This window comes from Agelaius tricolor, unplaced genomic scaffold (genome assembly GCF_023055355.1).
Source record: "Agelaius tricolor isolate 1412-34295 unplaced genomic scaffold, bAgeTri1.0.p SCAF_6, whole genome shotgun sequence".
In the NCBI taxonomy this organism is placed as follows: Eukaryota; Metazoa; Chordata; class Aves; order Passeriformes; family Icteridae; genus Agelaius; species Agelaius tricolor.
In genome coordinates this window covers 6,557,146-6,573,317 of record NW_027269266.1, presented here as the reverse complement: position 1 = coordinate 6,573,317, position 16,172 = coordinate 6,557,146, and the positions used below count along the sequence as shown (strand labels likewise).

The following is a 16,172-nucleotide window of genomic DNA, read 5'->3' as shown; positions in this document are numbered from 1 at the left end:
CTCAGGTCCAGTCACATCCATGCACTGCAGAATACACATCTGTTTACTAAAATACTGAGTTTGAAATGAAAATGCTGAGAGAGAAAAAAGAATAAGCACTTTCTCAAATACTCAAAAACAATTTTTCAGTGAAATTATTTATTACAAGAAAGTTCCATTTTCAACAAAACTATTTAACATATTTCTAATTAAATAATCATGTACTGACTTGATGTTTTCTGTCTCTGTAGCCTCTCACAAATGACTGGATTATTATTGCATTTTTCAGCCTCCGCCTTTCTTCCTGTGAAACAAAGCAAGAAAACTGAAATCAACACCATAGGACTGACTTTAATTTCTACTATTTTACCAAATATATTTGTATTCAATATGGCTTTTTAATGAAAATTAAGCAGTAATCATTAGTCAAATAAATCATTTCAATGTTTGTCCTAATACACATAAATCAGTGAGAATGCTTTTTTAAAATGCAGACTTACCATTAAATATTGCAAAAGAGTATTTAATACACAGTAAGTATGTAATACTGCAGAAATCAACAGAAATATTTTATTAAGTTTACATCACTTTACGGTTAGTGCATTTTATTAGACAAAGTCTTAACACTATATTGAAAAATGTTGAAGGATTCATCAAATTCAATTACATCATTCCTCTTTCTGCATAGAGCAGCAAACACTGACAACCCACTTATTTGTTTTCACTCAAATAATATAAAAGCATTATGATGCTGCCACAATTTAGATGTGGGGAAAACAATAAAAAAAATCAGTTATTTGGAGACAGTACCACTGTCAAAATGAAAATGAGGCTTAAAGCTCATTGTGGCACAGAAGCAAAATACATAAATTAATAAAAATTCTTAGTCTCTTTTCCAAACCAGACATATCTAGTGAATCCTTTCATGACATCTCCCTCAGAAAGTGGAAAGAGTAGCAAAAATCACCCCTTTACAATGGCTCTGAGGAGCTGAAAGCCAGATTGCTTGAGATGCTATGGAAAGAGCTCTTGGAAGGTTCCCTGACAACACCCTGGGCATATCCCGTTACAATAAATATCTATGGCAAGTAGCTACTCTAATTATATTTCTAACAATGTCCATGTGGTTTCTCAGGGAATAAAAGAGGAGAAAAAGAGTTGTTCATGAACCTAGAGCTACAAAGCAGTGGCTGAAGGAAAAGTACAAGGATCAGAAGCCTGCTTTAAAAAGAGGAATTTTAACCTAATCAATCCTTAAATTATATCAAACCTATAATTCTGGGGATCATCAGACAAAACAAAACACCAAAATGTTTTCATAAATTTCATTAAAATACTTTTGGAAAGTTCACAGAAACTTTCAAGTCCCAAATCCTTGATTTCCAATTTATTGTCCTATAAAGACACATCCAAGTTAAAAGCAGGACCTGAACTGACCACAGAGAACACCAGACAAAATTGCTATTTAAGGCCTGTTTTATTTTTCTTGGAAAACCCTGGTTCTTAAAGCAACTTATCTGAATAAGCAGATTCCTGAAGAGTAACTGCCTCTAAATCATGGACGAAAATCAAAATTTTGATAGGCCAAAGGGTATTTCTCCAAAATATTGACAGTAAAAGTGCAATCAGGAGAGAGTTTCAGAGAGGTGGTGTCTCTTCATAACCATAATGTAAGGCTCAACTAAAACACAGGTAACTCCTCCTCCTCCTCTCTAGGTACTGGTTTTATCTCAGAACACAACTGTCAGTTAGAGACTCCTAACTGCACAGGTTTTAAGTCTGAGGTCACTGCTAAGATTCTGCTACAGGCAGTTTTTAAAAGCCATAGCTGATTTTATTCTCAGAGGAGTCATTCATTTGGTGAAAATGTGCTCCATGCCACAGCAAATCACTGTGTGCACATGTGTACCTGCACTGGGATGAGTGGGTGGCTCTGCATCAGCTTTGCACAGGACAGAGCCAAGCAACTGAATGCGTTTATGGACCACAAAGAATTTTTACACATGTTGTTAAAGACTCATTGATCATAAAGCTGATCCATAACATGGAATTCTGAACTAATGGGTGAAATCCTGGTACTTTCATACTTCAACTTAGTCCATAACCACACATCCATGTTGGAGAGGAAAAAAAGCACTAACTGTCCACAGAAACTGCAGAACTTGAGATTAACAGAGCACAGGTCAAACACACCTTTAAGGGCCAAAGAGTTGTTTTCATGAGCATTAAACCTGCATAGTTACATTTTTTAATGTATTTAATGTATTTTATCAGTATTTAACACCAGTTTTTTTTTCAACTTACATAGGAGGGGTGGGGAAAAAATGACAAAATTAACATATTGATTCAAATTCCATACTACTAAATTTTGGGTTCTTCATTTCAGTACTTGTTCCTCCTTTGCATTATTCCAGCCTGAATTTTCCAGAGCACTAAGCTCCCATCATAAATCAGTATTAAGGTTGCTTAAAGCCTCACACATCAGCTTCTCACTGGTTCTTCTTTATCAGGTGATTTCAAAGTACTTGAGCTTTCTTGAATTCTTTTCCAAGAAGTCAGGAAATTTAATATTTAGTTTAATTCTTTTCAAAGAATTCAAGAATCACTGTTCTGATTTTACCTTCACAGAAGTGAGGTACACACTGGGGAAGTGAAGTACTGAAGGTCAGCCAAGAAACCATAGCAGAACCAGGAGCAGAAGAAAGTTTGCTGAGACTAATCCATAGGAATAGATTATGAATAAGGTAAAATTTGCAATTTACTAACCAAATCCTTATCTTTTCTCAAAAAAAGACTAGATCCAATAAACACCAAAATAAAAGGGAAATTTCCCTTTACACCCAGTGCATGCTTATCTTCTTTAGAGATGAAAAGCACTTCTAAGGAACAGTTTAAAGCACTCAAATTCTTTTGCCAATTAAAGCATACTTTAAGACTATACAGAACCTGCAAACTGAAAGAAAACATTGCTGAACTAAGTATGACAGCAGCAGAAGTACTTTGCACTGTAAATGTAACAGCAAGGGAAAATCCAGCAGGCAGGCAAACGCTTACAGGCTACTTTACCTCTCGTTTTCTCCTTTCTTCCTGAGTTCGATGAAGGAGAGAAGCCTTTTCTTCCTGGAAGACACAAAGAAAGATACTACTGCATTTTCATCCAAACACACTTCAGCTGTGCTCGGGATATTTAATGCAGACTTCAGGGATTGCTCCAAATGCATAACACATAAAACATAGAGAAAAGTAGGTGTTAATAATTTTCTGAACTCACAAATACTTGGCATTCAGCCCTCCCAGAAGAACAGTGATGGAGGAAGTTATGTCCCTATGAAAAGGGACCACAAAGAGCAGCAAACTGTACTGATCCCTGTCCATGTTTGTGCTCTCAGCATCCCAATCACCCTGGCAAACATCAGCCATTTACAAATGGCAGAGCTGGAGCACAATAAGGTCCCAGTCCCACCAGATCACACCAGAAGTCTGAGTGTTTTCCTTGCCTGGAGGGTACATAAATCCCTGGCCCAGGTGCACACAGCAAGCTGTGGCATGTTCAGAGCAATCACATCCTGCTCCAAAGCCCCTTGCTTTTGTCTAACTTACAAAAAAGCACAAAGCTCTTGTATTTACTTATTCCTTTTCTCAAAGCTTGTCCAGAAAAGATGTCAAGAGAGACACAGCATAAATGGCAGGAATTTTTTCTTTAAAAATTTTGAACTCTTCACCCAAATTAAGGCTATGCATCAAAACTTTCAGGACAGCGATCTCACCAACACAGAAAAAGACAAGAATACTAAAGTATTCATGAGGCCTCAAAACCCAGTATTATTACAACAGAAAAACCAGGCATTTGCTTTTAAACCACAATCTTGTACAAGTACTCACAGATTACAATATATAAGAGTCCCTTACTGGATGGGTCTGGGTAATTTCCAAGGAAATATACAAAATAACTCAATTTTGATGCACAGTATTCAGTTTCCACTGCAGGCAACGGGAGATGAAAGCACCCTAGCACCTTCCCAAATCCAGTCTAAAACACACAGCAGATTTAAGAAAACTATTTTCATTTTTTGACACTGACACAAACGACAACTTTGTCTTCCTCTGTATGCCCATATTAGCCTAGAGAAGTTAAGAAATTAAAAAACACTCAAGCTGAAAACGTACTGTATTTTAATGCAGAAAAATCAATTTGAAGTTGACAAACAAATGTTTATAAAATATTTAAGTACAGCCAAAACAACTGTGCTGGAATACTTTCTTCAGTGTCTATCAGCAGATACAAAAATGAGAGCAAAACTCTTCAGGACCTCTTTTCTGAGGTTACAGATGAAGCAAAGTCATCATTCTCTGGGTTTCTTTAGGATAGAGAATACTCTAACAGACCATCAAGAGAGTGAAAAACAAAAAAAGCCCACAAGAAGGTTAACCATCTTTCCTCTAAAGACAGTACTTATGGCCAAAGACACCACTAACTACAGCTGTTGCCCTCTAAAGACAGGGTTTGCTCCATGTGTTAAACACAGGACAAACAAACTCAAGGAAATCCATGCATAAGGACGATGTATCTCCACTCAAGCAGTACAGAAAGGCACACACGAAGACAAAGACAAATTAGTAACCAACAAATGGCTTAAAGTTTCAGGACTTTTTCAACAGCTGATACCTGATGCATTAAAGAACTTGGTGAAATGTCCCAGTTTAGAAATTATTGTGCTGCAGAAAGCACCATGTAAAGGGCATTTCTGCTTAGAAAAAACATTTTGTAATTTGTCCTTGCACTTCAGAGAGAAAGCAGAAAGAAAAAGCTGAACAAAATACAGGAAAGGGAAAACAAATTGCTACGTGTGACTGGAGAAGAGAATGGTATGAAAAAACACAAGCAAAGACAGACAACACAAATTATTAGTAAATAAAGGAAAATAAGTGGTCAGAGGGTTTATCAGAAACAAACAATTTTAAATCATTTGAAGAGGGAGGGAGAAGTAAAATGGCAGTGTATCCTTAGTGCATCACCAGCTTTTCATTGATGAAGAAGTGTATTTCTTTGTATCCATCAGTCTTTAATCCAATCCACTCTGAAACTAACAAAAGTTAAGTTTTTAGTCAGCCACGTACCTGCTTTGAGTACTCCCAAAGAAAAATGCCAATTTGTTAGAGTATAAATTAAACAAAATAGAAGAACTGTCCTAAGACAATAAAATACTCAGGTATAAGTACATCCCACCTTTAACAAATTACTATGGGTAAAATAATACTGTTACTCATGTTCACAAGACATACACAGATCATAACTATGACTAAAGAACACATTTAAAATAAACTCAATAAAAATATATCCCCTTAAAGAGTTATTAAACCAAGCTGGAACACACTGCCTCTTCAGAAATTAAAAAGTAACCATGCATGTGCAAAACAAAACAAACCTGCAGTAGGAAAGAGATTAAAAGAAACATGAAATAATCTTCCAATACAAAGGGTATTCTATCAAAATAATTTCTTAAAGAGAGTTAATTGCAGTCACCTCTGAAATCCTCCCTGAACTGGCCCTTGACAACCAGCACTGTGGAAAGGAGCTGAACTCAGCAGCTGTTGTTCTGTGGCTGGCTGTGAGCGACAACAGCGTTACTGCAGTGACACCCGTTTGACAACTCCCACCCAGAGCCTCCCGACTGCCGCCAGCGACAGCCACAGCTCCGGCACCTCTGCTGCTGCTGCCAGAGCTCCTCACAGCAGGAGAGGGCCCAGGAACCCCCACAGATCCCAGCTGGCTGCTGCCAGAGCTCCTCACAGCAGGAGAGGGCCCAGGAACTCCCAAAGATCACTCCCGGCTGCTGCCAGAGCTCCTCACAACAGGAGAGGGCCCAGGAACCCCCAAAGATCACACCCGGCTGCTGCCAGAGCTCCTCACAACAGGAGAGGGCCCAGGAACTCCCAAAGATCACTCCCAGCTGCTGCCAGAGCTCCTCACAACAGGAGAGGGCCCAGGAACCCCCAAAGATCCCACCCGGCTGCTGCCAGAGCTCCTCAGAGCAGGAGAGGGCCCAGGAACCCCCAAAGATCCCACCCGGCTGCTGCCAGAGCTCCTCACAGCAGGAGACAGCCCAGGAACCCCCAAAGATCCCACCCGGCTGCTGCCAGAGCTCCTCACAACAGGAGAGGGCCCAGGAACCCCCAAAGATCCCACCCGGCTGCTGCCAGAGCTCCTCACAGCAGGAGAGGGCCCAGGAACCCCCAAAGATCCCACCCGGCTGCTGCCAGAGCTCCTCACAGCAGGAGAGGGCCCAGGAACCCCCAAAGATCACACCCGGCTCACTCCCGCTCCCGGCCCTGCTCCTGGGCTGCTCATGCCACCGGCTTTCTTCTCCTGCCAGACAGGCACACATCTGGTGTTGAGTCTTTCTTTCAAGGCAGGCAAGCAGACAAGGTAGGGGGAACAAAGCCTGAGTTTGTCCTGATTCTGTCACCCCTAACTCAAAAGGAGTGAAAGCCATTCCCTGAATCACAGTCCTGACTTTTTATGATGTGGTCATTTTCCTTCAGGGCTTGCCCACCCAAGTACACCATCCATGAGTTTTCAGGCAATGTAGGACACATCTGGCTGTCCCTTTTCTGCCTGATGCTCTCTCCAACCGAGAAAAGACAACCAACCTCCTGCTCTAGCATGTGAGCTGCAGCACCGTGAAAAACCACATTTGAGAAGTTTTCTGTGGGGCATGGCACAAAGAAACAAGAAAGCAGAGAAGTATGTGACAGCAAAACACAGAGCAACACTACAGAAATGACTCCGAGGGTAAGACAGAAAGAGGAAAGAGGTGAAAACAGAGAAGCAGATGGAGGACAGTACAAAGAAAAGAAAACATGTGACTGCCACCAAAGAAATGCTGAGTGACATCCAAAATGTTAATTTGTTCATGGGGATGACATCCACTCCCATGTACTGTGCTGTTCATCACAGCCAAGCTCCAGAACTGCTCTAAGGCAGCAGCTGGGAACAGCCACATCTGACAAGGGAACAGTGTCAGTGCCAGTGCTTCAAAACCAGCAGTTCAATCCATCATGAAGAAACAAAGTTGAATTCAAGTCATTTTCTCATCCTTGTTTTGCTGAAATACACTTTCTAGTTGCAGAAGTATGTTTGCAGAACTCCTAGCTTTCACATATCCTAGCCAAAGACTGAATAAGGTACACTAATATAGAAACCATTATTCTTTTCCTTCTGCATTTGAACACTTTGTCTTGAGAGAAACTTTCAGCCCTCTTGTCTCAAATCCAGATTCAGAAAAACAAAATGTATACATAATTAAATCCTCTTCAACACTTCTAATATTTGTTGACTGCTAAAATCTGAAATTGAGCACTCTTGGACAGTTATTTACTTGCTATCTTTTAGCAAATATATTTAAAACCTAAATATGCCCAGATGTGAAGATGAAACTGAATAATTATTTTAAGGTACTAGCTAAACATGGATTTTTTTAATTAATAACAACACACTGAAGCAAAAATTTAATATTATTAATAAATGCTTGATGTTTCTTTATAAATTAAGAGGGTTTATTTTGGTTAGTAGCTGAGAATGCTTCTTCATATTTCACATTACAAGAGGTCATGCAAAGTACAAGGCATGACTTTTTATGAAATTTTCTTTAAAAAACAAACACTTGACCTTTTTTAATTTTTGTGGACAATTATAAAAACTTGTGTGGTTTTCATCTACAAAATCCAGGAACTTGAATCTTTTTTTCTTTCCTTAAAATGAGGAACACAACTTTACAGCTGAATTTAACTTGAACCACATAAAAATCAGTAACAACTCCCAAAATAAATGAAGTGACCTAAGCAATTTATAGAATAAAATTCCTTTCAACACAAGTATTCAGTAACTCTAGACAATAAATGGAAAAATTTTTAACATTTATTTTTACAGAATAAATGTGGCCACTGGGAAATATCCTCCACCTTCTCAACAATGTTTCAATCTCCTGACATTATTTTAGACAAGATGAACTCCAAGTGGGTTTTTTAATCTAAACAGTAAAAGAAATTTGCATTTTAAAAGGCTTACTTGAACTGAACCTCAACAATTTAAATTCCACTGAACATGTCTGAGTACGTTCAGCAGCCTGAAATCTTCTCTTTTAACCAGTTTGTGATTCTTCTTAATAATGATGTAAACCATCAGATAAGTTTCTATGTAGAGCAGACAATCCTGCAGAAGAAGGGAGTGTGAACTGTGCCCAGGAGAGGCATTTGGCCCTGCAAAGCCTGGCCTAACTGAAGTCAATGCCACAGTGCTTGTCAGAAAACACCTCAGCTGAATTTCAGCTGAAATTTACTCTGGGATGTAGGGGGGATCTGGAACCTCTTCTATCATGGTACCCACAAAACCACAAATGGGGAACCAGGATTTGATTGGAGGCTCTAGAGGCCAACTGGAATGCAAGGAAGTTGCATTTACATTTATGCTCAGTTTGTCCCTATTATGATTTTTAAGATGTGTATTGTACACAGAGCTGTAGGTGAGCTATTTCTAGTGGAAGGTGGCCCTGACCAAGGCAAGGGGTTGGAAATGGGTAATCTTCAAGGTCCCTTCCAACCCAAACCATTCTGTGACTCATCATTTTCTCAGGAACAAGGGGGGAAAATGTATTTATAAAAGCAGAAATTCTTGATTTGAATCTGAAAAACCAGCACATAACTGAAAATAACAGTGCAATCACTGCTGTCAGCTAACTACAACTGATCTTTTGTAGCTTGCTTTCAAATGAGGAGAATTTCAACTGTTACAGAGAGAGATAAAAAAATGCCTAAGAATCAAGGATGCATTAACTGTGTAGTTTCCTACTGACAGGCAGCCATTATTTTACAACATGACAGTCTCCTCATGCTTCCATGCCACAGACCTGAAATTCCAAGAGTATTTCAAGACTTAGGCTGTGACACTGCAAGATTCCAGCTGACTCAGGGTGAGGTGTGTACCTGCCCACAGAGCTACACCATGTGCCTGACAGGACAAAGGTCTGCAGGGAGCAAAGCACTGCAATTCTTTCCCACCATCCAAAAAGAAACACTCAATTTGTAATTCTAATCAAGAATTCCCACACTATAAATCTTTACCATCATTTCACTTCCATTGTGGCATGGTGTAGGGTCAAATAAGTTATAATAAAAGAGGAATTATTCCTTCCTAAAATTATTACCTATTTTCCTCAATCCATCAGTAAGAGAGAAATAAAACTGATTTTTACCTGTCCCAACAATACTTATATCCTACAGGCATCTACCACAACAGCCAATCCCAACATGGGCAGATCTCTCCATGCACTGGCAATTTTACAGCCTACTGTTTCTAAAATTTTAATTTTAATTCCATGAGAAGTTATTTCATGTGTAGAATGTGGACAACAAAGAGCAAACAAGGTGCTTCTGGAGTTCTACCTCTGCACTTCAGCTGAAAGCAGGGGGAATATAAACAATCTAATGTTTAATGTCATGCTACTAATTTAAGAAAGCAAATCAGAAACTACTAAATTAAAATATAAACAAACTTTGCAAATTGAATATCTCTGATTAGTAAAATGTCCATATTAAAAGAAATCACTAAGACTTTTTAAAATACAGATGGAGTCATCAATATTTGCTCATTAATAAGCTTCTATGTCTGCCACAAAAAAAGCCAAAGATCAAAAAGAACCCCAAACTCCATGAAGTTGTTTTCACTTTCATTTTTGTGGCCCTGCTCACTCATCTGTATCACAAATTCTAAAAAAGGAGGGGTTTCATCTCATAATGCATTATAACTTAAAAATACTCTATTCTAAACAATCTTGGGATTTGTAAAAGCATGGTTTAGATAGCTCAAGTGATACTGTACATTTGACTTAATATTCTTTTACCCATTTTTCCCGTTAGACTTCCAAGGTGTCATTCATACATTTCACAACTTAATCAAACAATGTGGAACTACAGAGCCCCTTGCACATCTCAGCACTGGCCTGGGGATCCCCTGCATGGATGCACTAAAGCATTGCTACCTCAAATTTTTCTTATTATTACTGAAGTTAATGAAGTAACACTAGGCCTGAGTGTCCCAAGCCAGGCTGACCTGGTTAAACCAATTCTGTGCTGTGCTCAACCTCATGCTAAAATCAGTGACAGGTGACAGCTGTCCCCAGAAGGCCAGGTGACACTCCACCTAGCAGAAATATGTTCCCTGCACAGGACACAGGGGATGGGCTGGGAAGCAGCCAGGTGAAGGCACCATCTGCTCCAGTCCCCTCACAGTGGGGTTGGGTGAGGCCAGACTGAGCTGCAGCCCGAGCCTACCCTTGATGCACAGCTCTGCATTTCCTGCCTAACACACCACAGACTCTGCAGCCACAGCCTTGCAGGCAACAATTACTGTCCTGCACAAAATGTCCATGAGTGATTCAAGACATTCCCGTATTGAACTCCAATAACAGCACTCATTTTTGGAGGCTACTTTACCTAAGAAGCACAAATATGGTTTGCCAGTTACAATTAAACTAAATTTGAAAATTTCTTTTGAAGAGCCTCATAAAGCAAAGAACCACGTTTTAAAAGTGACACTAAAAATAAAAATAAATAAATAAAACCCTCTAAAATTAGATTATCACATTGTAAATAAAATCCTGTATCTACACACTCAAACACATACAACAGGGCCAACAGTCCAGATGAATCAGCAGATTCTTGAAAGTAGGTACAAAAGGAAAAGTTCAAGCACTGGCAATACCACCTACATTTTTGCACTTTTGTACAATGCGTTATTATAATGCTACAATAATATTCTGAAAGGATCAGTCACTGAGGTAGTAATTTTGAGAACATTAATTTGCAGCCTGTGACTAGAACAAAAACAAGTGATGCTTGATATGGGTGGACTGAAGTGCCTCTCAAGAGCATGCACAATTCAGACCATAACACACATGAATATAAGATACAAACAGCTCAAAACCAGACCCAAAGCTCTCTGGTTTTGTAATTCAGAAATTCCATACAAGCTAGTGATGAGAAGGCATATTACACTCAGTAGCTAACTGCCACAATTATGCAAGCCCCCAATCTTACTTCAATCATTGTGCTCCTAATGATAGAACTCATTGAAGTCTGGCCCTGTGAAGCCTAAGGGAACACTACAGACACACATGGCAGTGCCAGACAGGTGTCAGCACATGTGAGCTGTGACCAACACAGTCACTGTTTGCAGCTCAGTTCCATCAGCAAAACCACACTGCTAAGAGTGTTGCTGACCACTATTTTGGTGTAGCTGTATTCACATCAGGCCCCACTGGCACCTTTAGCACTGACTTGCTCCTCAAACAGGTTTTTGTCATTGTTCTGCAGTGGTGCAACCACTTTGGGAACTTCCCCAAACTGGGTACAGAGCTATTCTTAGCATTAAGCAGCCTGCATGGCCCCAGTGTTTCTAAATGATGCCTCCTTCCACCAAATGAATCACAATAGGCAGCACTAAGCATGCATGCAAGCTGCCAAAAGCATGGCAGAGGTACAGCTAACCCTTCTAAAGTTATACACCATTTGGGAGGGCAAGGGCATTTGTCAAAAAAATAAGGGGTTTTTGTATGTGTACCAAAAGCTGGAAGGAAATAATTTACAATTCAGCTTTCTGTAAAAATGAAGCCAATACATATGAGAAACATGCCTATGATGTGAAATAATGAGAAACTCACATGATGCCTAATTCAGGCTCACCTAGAAACAGAGACCAGACAAAGTTAAAAGATAAAAGCAGATATATTTAATGAAGGGCCTTCAGGTACATTAAGAGCAGACAAAGCCTCCCCAGGGGGCTACACCCAAAATGAACAACAGTCATGAGTTTTTCAGACAGATATAAGTTTGGTCTGCTTACATATCAGGGGTTAAGCCTCCAATTACAGTTTCAGGTAATGAATCCTATTCCCCCAGTTTGCCCCCCCCATCACTTTTGTTTATACTTTTCACAGCCTGAGGCTGTAGGGTGTCTTTGGATAACAGGCCCAGACAGACTGTTTTGTCTAACCAAAATGTGAAGACAGTTAACTACATTTTAATGGAGTTTAGAGCTATGCACTAATGCAGTATAGGATTTGCAAAATACAAAAGCTAAAATCTTAAGGCATCACATGGAACCCACAAACATTTCCCACAGCAATCTCCGTTGTAGTACATTTTCACAGAAGTTCAGCTAAACTGCATTTAGAAGTCATTTTTATTACTGTCTAAATAAATTCTTTCTTTAGTACAGTGCACAGCTTCTGCAAATCAGCAGCTCTTTCAAGGACACTCTAGGATGTCTGTGTAACCATGATGCCCAAAGCTGCATGTAACTGATTTGCACTGATGCAGCACAAGCACTTCAGTGAACCCATGTAGAATCATGAAATCTGTGCACCAGTCAGTATCAATCTCATCACGAACCACAACCTCTGCTGCACACAGTGAAGGTTATGCATCAATTTCAGTTTCCAGTCCTTTACATGCTAATATTTGCCCTTGGAAATTTATGCCTGCATAACATTAATAAATTTGTCCCATATAATTAAAATAGACATAATTCTGATACATTTTCATGAATTGCTAAGTGTAAAAGAAGATGTTATATGGTGGTTGCTTACTTCTGTAGGAGGCAACAAGAAACACTATGAGCAAGTCAGGGTCAAAAGTTGCAAAGTACCTGAAGTGTACAGCTGAGGACCAGGGCATGTTCTGCCAACTCCTACTTAAGCTGGGGAGTATTTATGGCATTTTGACTCATGTAATGCCAGTTTACGTGACCTAATGAACAGACATGTCTTAAGATAAACAGAAGATGAATCAGAGGAAAAGCTGCATAATCTAAATACAGTTCTGTATACAATCTCTTCGTATTAAGTCAAAACGCCAAAATGCAAACTTCTCTGTGATTTTAGTATCACAGATTGCAGTATTTTTGTTCATTTCCTCACTGTACTGCCAAACCTTAAAAGTTTCCAAGGATCAAAGCACATTTATTACTGTGCTTTTACTGCACAGTAATAAAAACTTATTTTTTTACCCAATTAAAATTCAAAAATACTAATGGAAACACTCATTGGCTTCCCACACAGCCATCTCCAATGACAACGGGGAGACAGTATTTTCACGGTGAATTAAAGTGACCCCTACAGATCAGGCCACTTCTAAAAACACTTTGTCCTTTCTGTCGTTCTTCCGAAGTCCTGTGCCCTTCAGTGCTCGACTAAACATTTGCTAACCCTGCCCAATGAGCAAGATCCGAATAAATCATTCTGCTTCTTTCCCCATCAATAAACACGAGGAAATCAAATAGTCTGGTGGAGCGGACAATTAACTGCTACTAACCCTGCGCACGACAAATTGACTGAACCTAAACTTGACAGGGACCAACCCGGCGGCCCCGGCTCACGTGGACGAACCTCCCCCAGCACTCGGGGTTGTGTGAGGCTGTGTGTGTCCCACATCCCCCGGCGAGGCAGGTCCACGCCAGACATTCCCTCTGCGGGGAAATGACAGGAGGGCTCCGAGTCCTTTCCCCTTGGAAGACCCGGAGAGCGCCTGCCGGGGAGGTGCCACCGGCCGCGGCACCCGGGATCGATCGATCGCCTGCGGGGGGGGGGACGAGCCAAGGAGACATTTCCTCGCTTCCCACAATTCTTACTACACTACAAGCCTGGGATGGTGTGGCCTGATTATACAAAAAATAATAATAACAGCGAGGCAGGGAGATCAGAGATACACATCATCGGGAGGGGAGGGTTTTTCCCCTCTATTAAACCTTAGTCATCGCTGCTCCCATTTCTGAAGGCCCGACAGTAAAAGCACCGATAACAGGGCGGGGGGCGACAGAACCGACACAGACACGGGCACGGCCGGGCGCCGCTCCTTACCTTCCTGCTCGCTCCTCCGAGGGACACCTTGGGCCTTGTTTTGAAATCCCCTTCAAAGCTGAACATGTTTACAGCTTATCCCATGGGGAGCGGGGCCCGGCCGGCCGGCAGGGCGAGCGGAGGGGCCGCACGAACCCCCCGGGCTGGCGCCCCGCGGCCCGCCCGCCCCCGCGGGGCTGCTCCCCCGTCCCCCGCCTTCCCCGCGGCCTTCGCTATCCCGGTCGCCCCGTTCCTGACCGGCGGCGACGGCGGAGCGTAGTGGGAGGAGGGAGAAGGAGGAGGAGGGAGCGGAGGAGGGGGCAGAGGCAGCGCTCCCGCCGGCCGCGCAGAGAAGATGGCGGCCGCCCGCGCTCCCGACACACGGCCGCGCCCGCCGCCCCGCCCCGCGCCGGCTGTCCCGCCTGTCCCGGCTCTCCCGGCTGCGGGTGCTCCACGGAAACTTCCCTGCCCCACGGGAAACTTCCCTGCCCCGGCATCCACCGGAGCTGCCCACGGGTGTGCAGGGCCGGCTGGGGCTGCGCTGCCGCATCCTGCCCAGACGGGCCGCGCTGAGGGCGAGAACCGAGCTGAGGGTCCAGCCGAGCTTTGGCGTAGGGCTGCCCTCCTCAGCGTCGTTTGGCTACGGGACCACAATTGCTACGCACACATATGTGTACACATAATTTGTACTTTTAGTAGCATAAGCATATCACAGAATAAATAAGGTTGAAAAAGACCTCTGAGATCATAGAGTCGAACTTTTGACCAAACACCTCCATCCAGTAAGTGCCACATCCAGCTCCTAAACAGCTCCAGGGACGGTGACTGCACCTCCCCGGGCAGCCCATTCCGATGTTTAGTCACCCTTTTCTGTGAAAAAATTCCTCCTATGTCCTACCTGAGCATCCCCTGGTGTAAGTCGAGGACAGTTCCTCTCATCCTGTGCTGGGAGAAGAGACCGACCCCTACCTGGCTACACCTTCCTTTCAGGGGGTTGTAGGGAGAGATAAGAATTCAGAGAATTTACAGAATCACTGGGTTGGAAGAGACCTTCAGGATCATCAAGTCCAACCCAGCCCCAACACCTCAACTAAACCCTGGCACCCCACGCCACATCCAATCTTTTTTTAAACACATCCAGGGATGGTGACTCCACCTCCTCCCCAGGCAGACCATTCCAGAACTTTATGACTCTTTCTGTGAAAAACTTTTTCCTAATACCCAACCTAAACTTCCCTTGGCACAGGTTGAGACTGTGTCCTCTGGTTCTGTCAGTGCTGCCTGGAGAAAGAGCCCAGCCCCAGCTGAGCACAGGCACCTTTCAGGGAGCTGTAGAGAGTGATGAGGGCACCCCTGAGTCTCCTTTTCTCCAGGCTGAGCACCCCCAGCTCCCTCAGAGGGTTTGTGTTCCCAGCCCCTCTCCAGCCTTGTTGCCTCCTCTGGATGCACTCAAACATCCCAACATCCTTCCCAAACTGAGGGGCCAGAACTGGACACAGCACTCGAGGTGGGACCTCACCAGTGCCCAGTACAGGGGCAGAATGACCTCCCTGCTCCTGCTGGCCACACCATTCCTGATCCAGGCCAGGATGCCACTAGCCTTGGCCACCAAGTTATTCCTGAACCTCTTCTTCTCTATGAAGATATGGACATGGCCCTATTGCAAAGACTTCTTGATCAGGGTGAAGACTGAACACACCAATACAGGCTTCTGTGTAGCCAGGACAATACACTTGGGAAAATACGCATGATAGAGGTGGGCTCAGCTGATGAGGACTGGAAAGAGAAAAAGGCTGTAATGTAAAAGCAGCAGACCAGAATGGTGAAATTACACCTGAGGCTACTTTACATTTCTTAGCCCATTCTCCATTTTTTCAGCAGGGTGACTGCATCCCTCCAGATACAGAGGTGGTGCGGACAACAACAGTAACAAAAAGCAGTTACTCAGTCTGCAACTCAAGATGGTAAATAAATACAGGTGGCCAAATCCAGCTTTCATTCCCTTCAGTGGAAATTTGATTTTACAAGCTCTAGCTCATGAATTCTCACATCAGCATATCACAGCAAACAAATGGCAAGCACCCACGTCAGGAGAGGATGTATGTGCTTTGCAGCTGTTCATACCAAGAGCACAATGCTCTCTTTAACTGTTGTCAAGCTGACTGGAAAATGAAATATTTGTTCAGATTTCATTGGATTTGGAAGATTCAGAAGAGTCTAAGTTTTAAAATTTCAGACTTTTCATAAGGGAATGAGGGCTTAGCAAGAGTAAGCATTAGCCTGACATTTCCCCAGATAACA

The 16,172-nt window shown here is 42.3% G+C and overlaps 1 protein-coding gene across 1 annotated transcript in view; it reads right to left on the bottom strand.

The window, feature by feature from the left end:
* UBE3C (ubiquitin protein ligase E3C) overlaps nt 1-14,229 on the bottom strand; it is a 73,212-nt gene extending 58,983 nt beyond the window's left edge. Inside the window, exons 1-3 of the mRNA XM_071428596.1 lie at nt 13,893-14,229; nt 3,046-3,099; nt 209-283 (exon numbers count right to left, since the gene is read on the bottom strand). Of these exons, the coding sequence (XP_071284697.1) occupies nt 209-283; nt 3,046-3,099; nt 13,893-13,958 (195 nt within the window). The 5' untranslated portion in view covers nt 13,959-14,229. The remainder of the gene's footprint in view (nt 1-208; nt 284-3,045; nt 3,100-13,892) is intronic.
* Nucleotides 14,230-16,172: the final 1,943 nt, after the last annotated feature.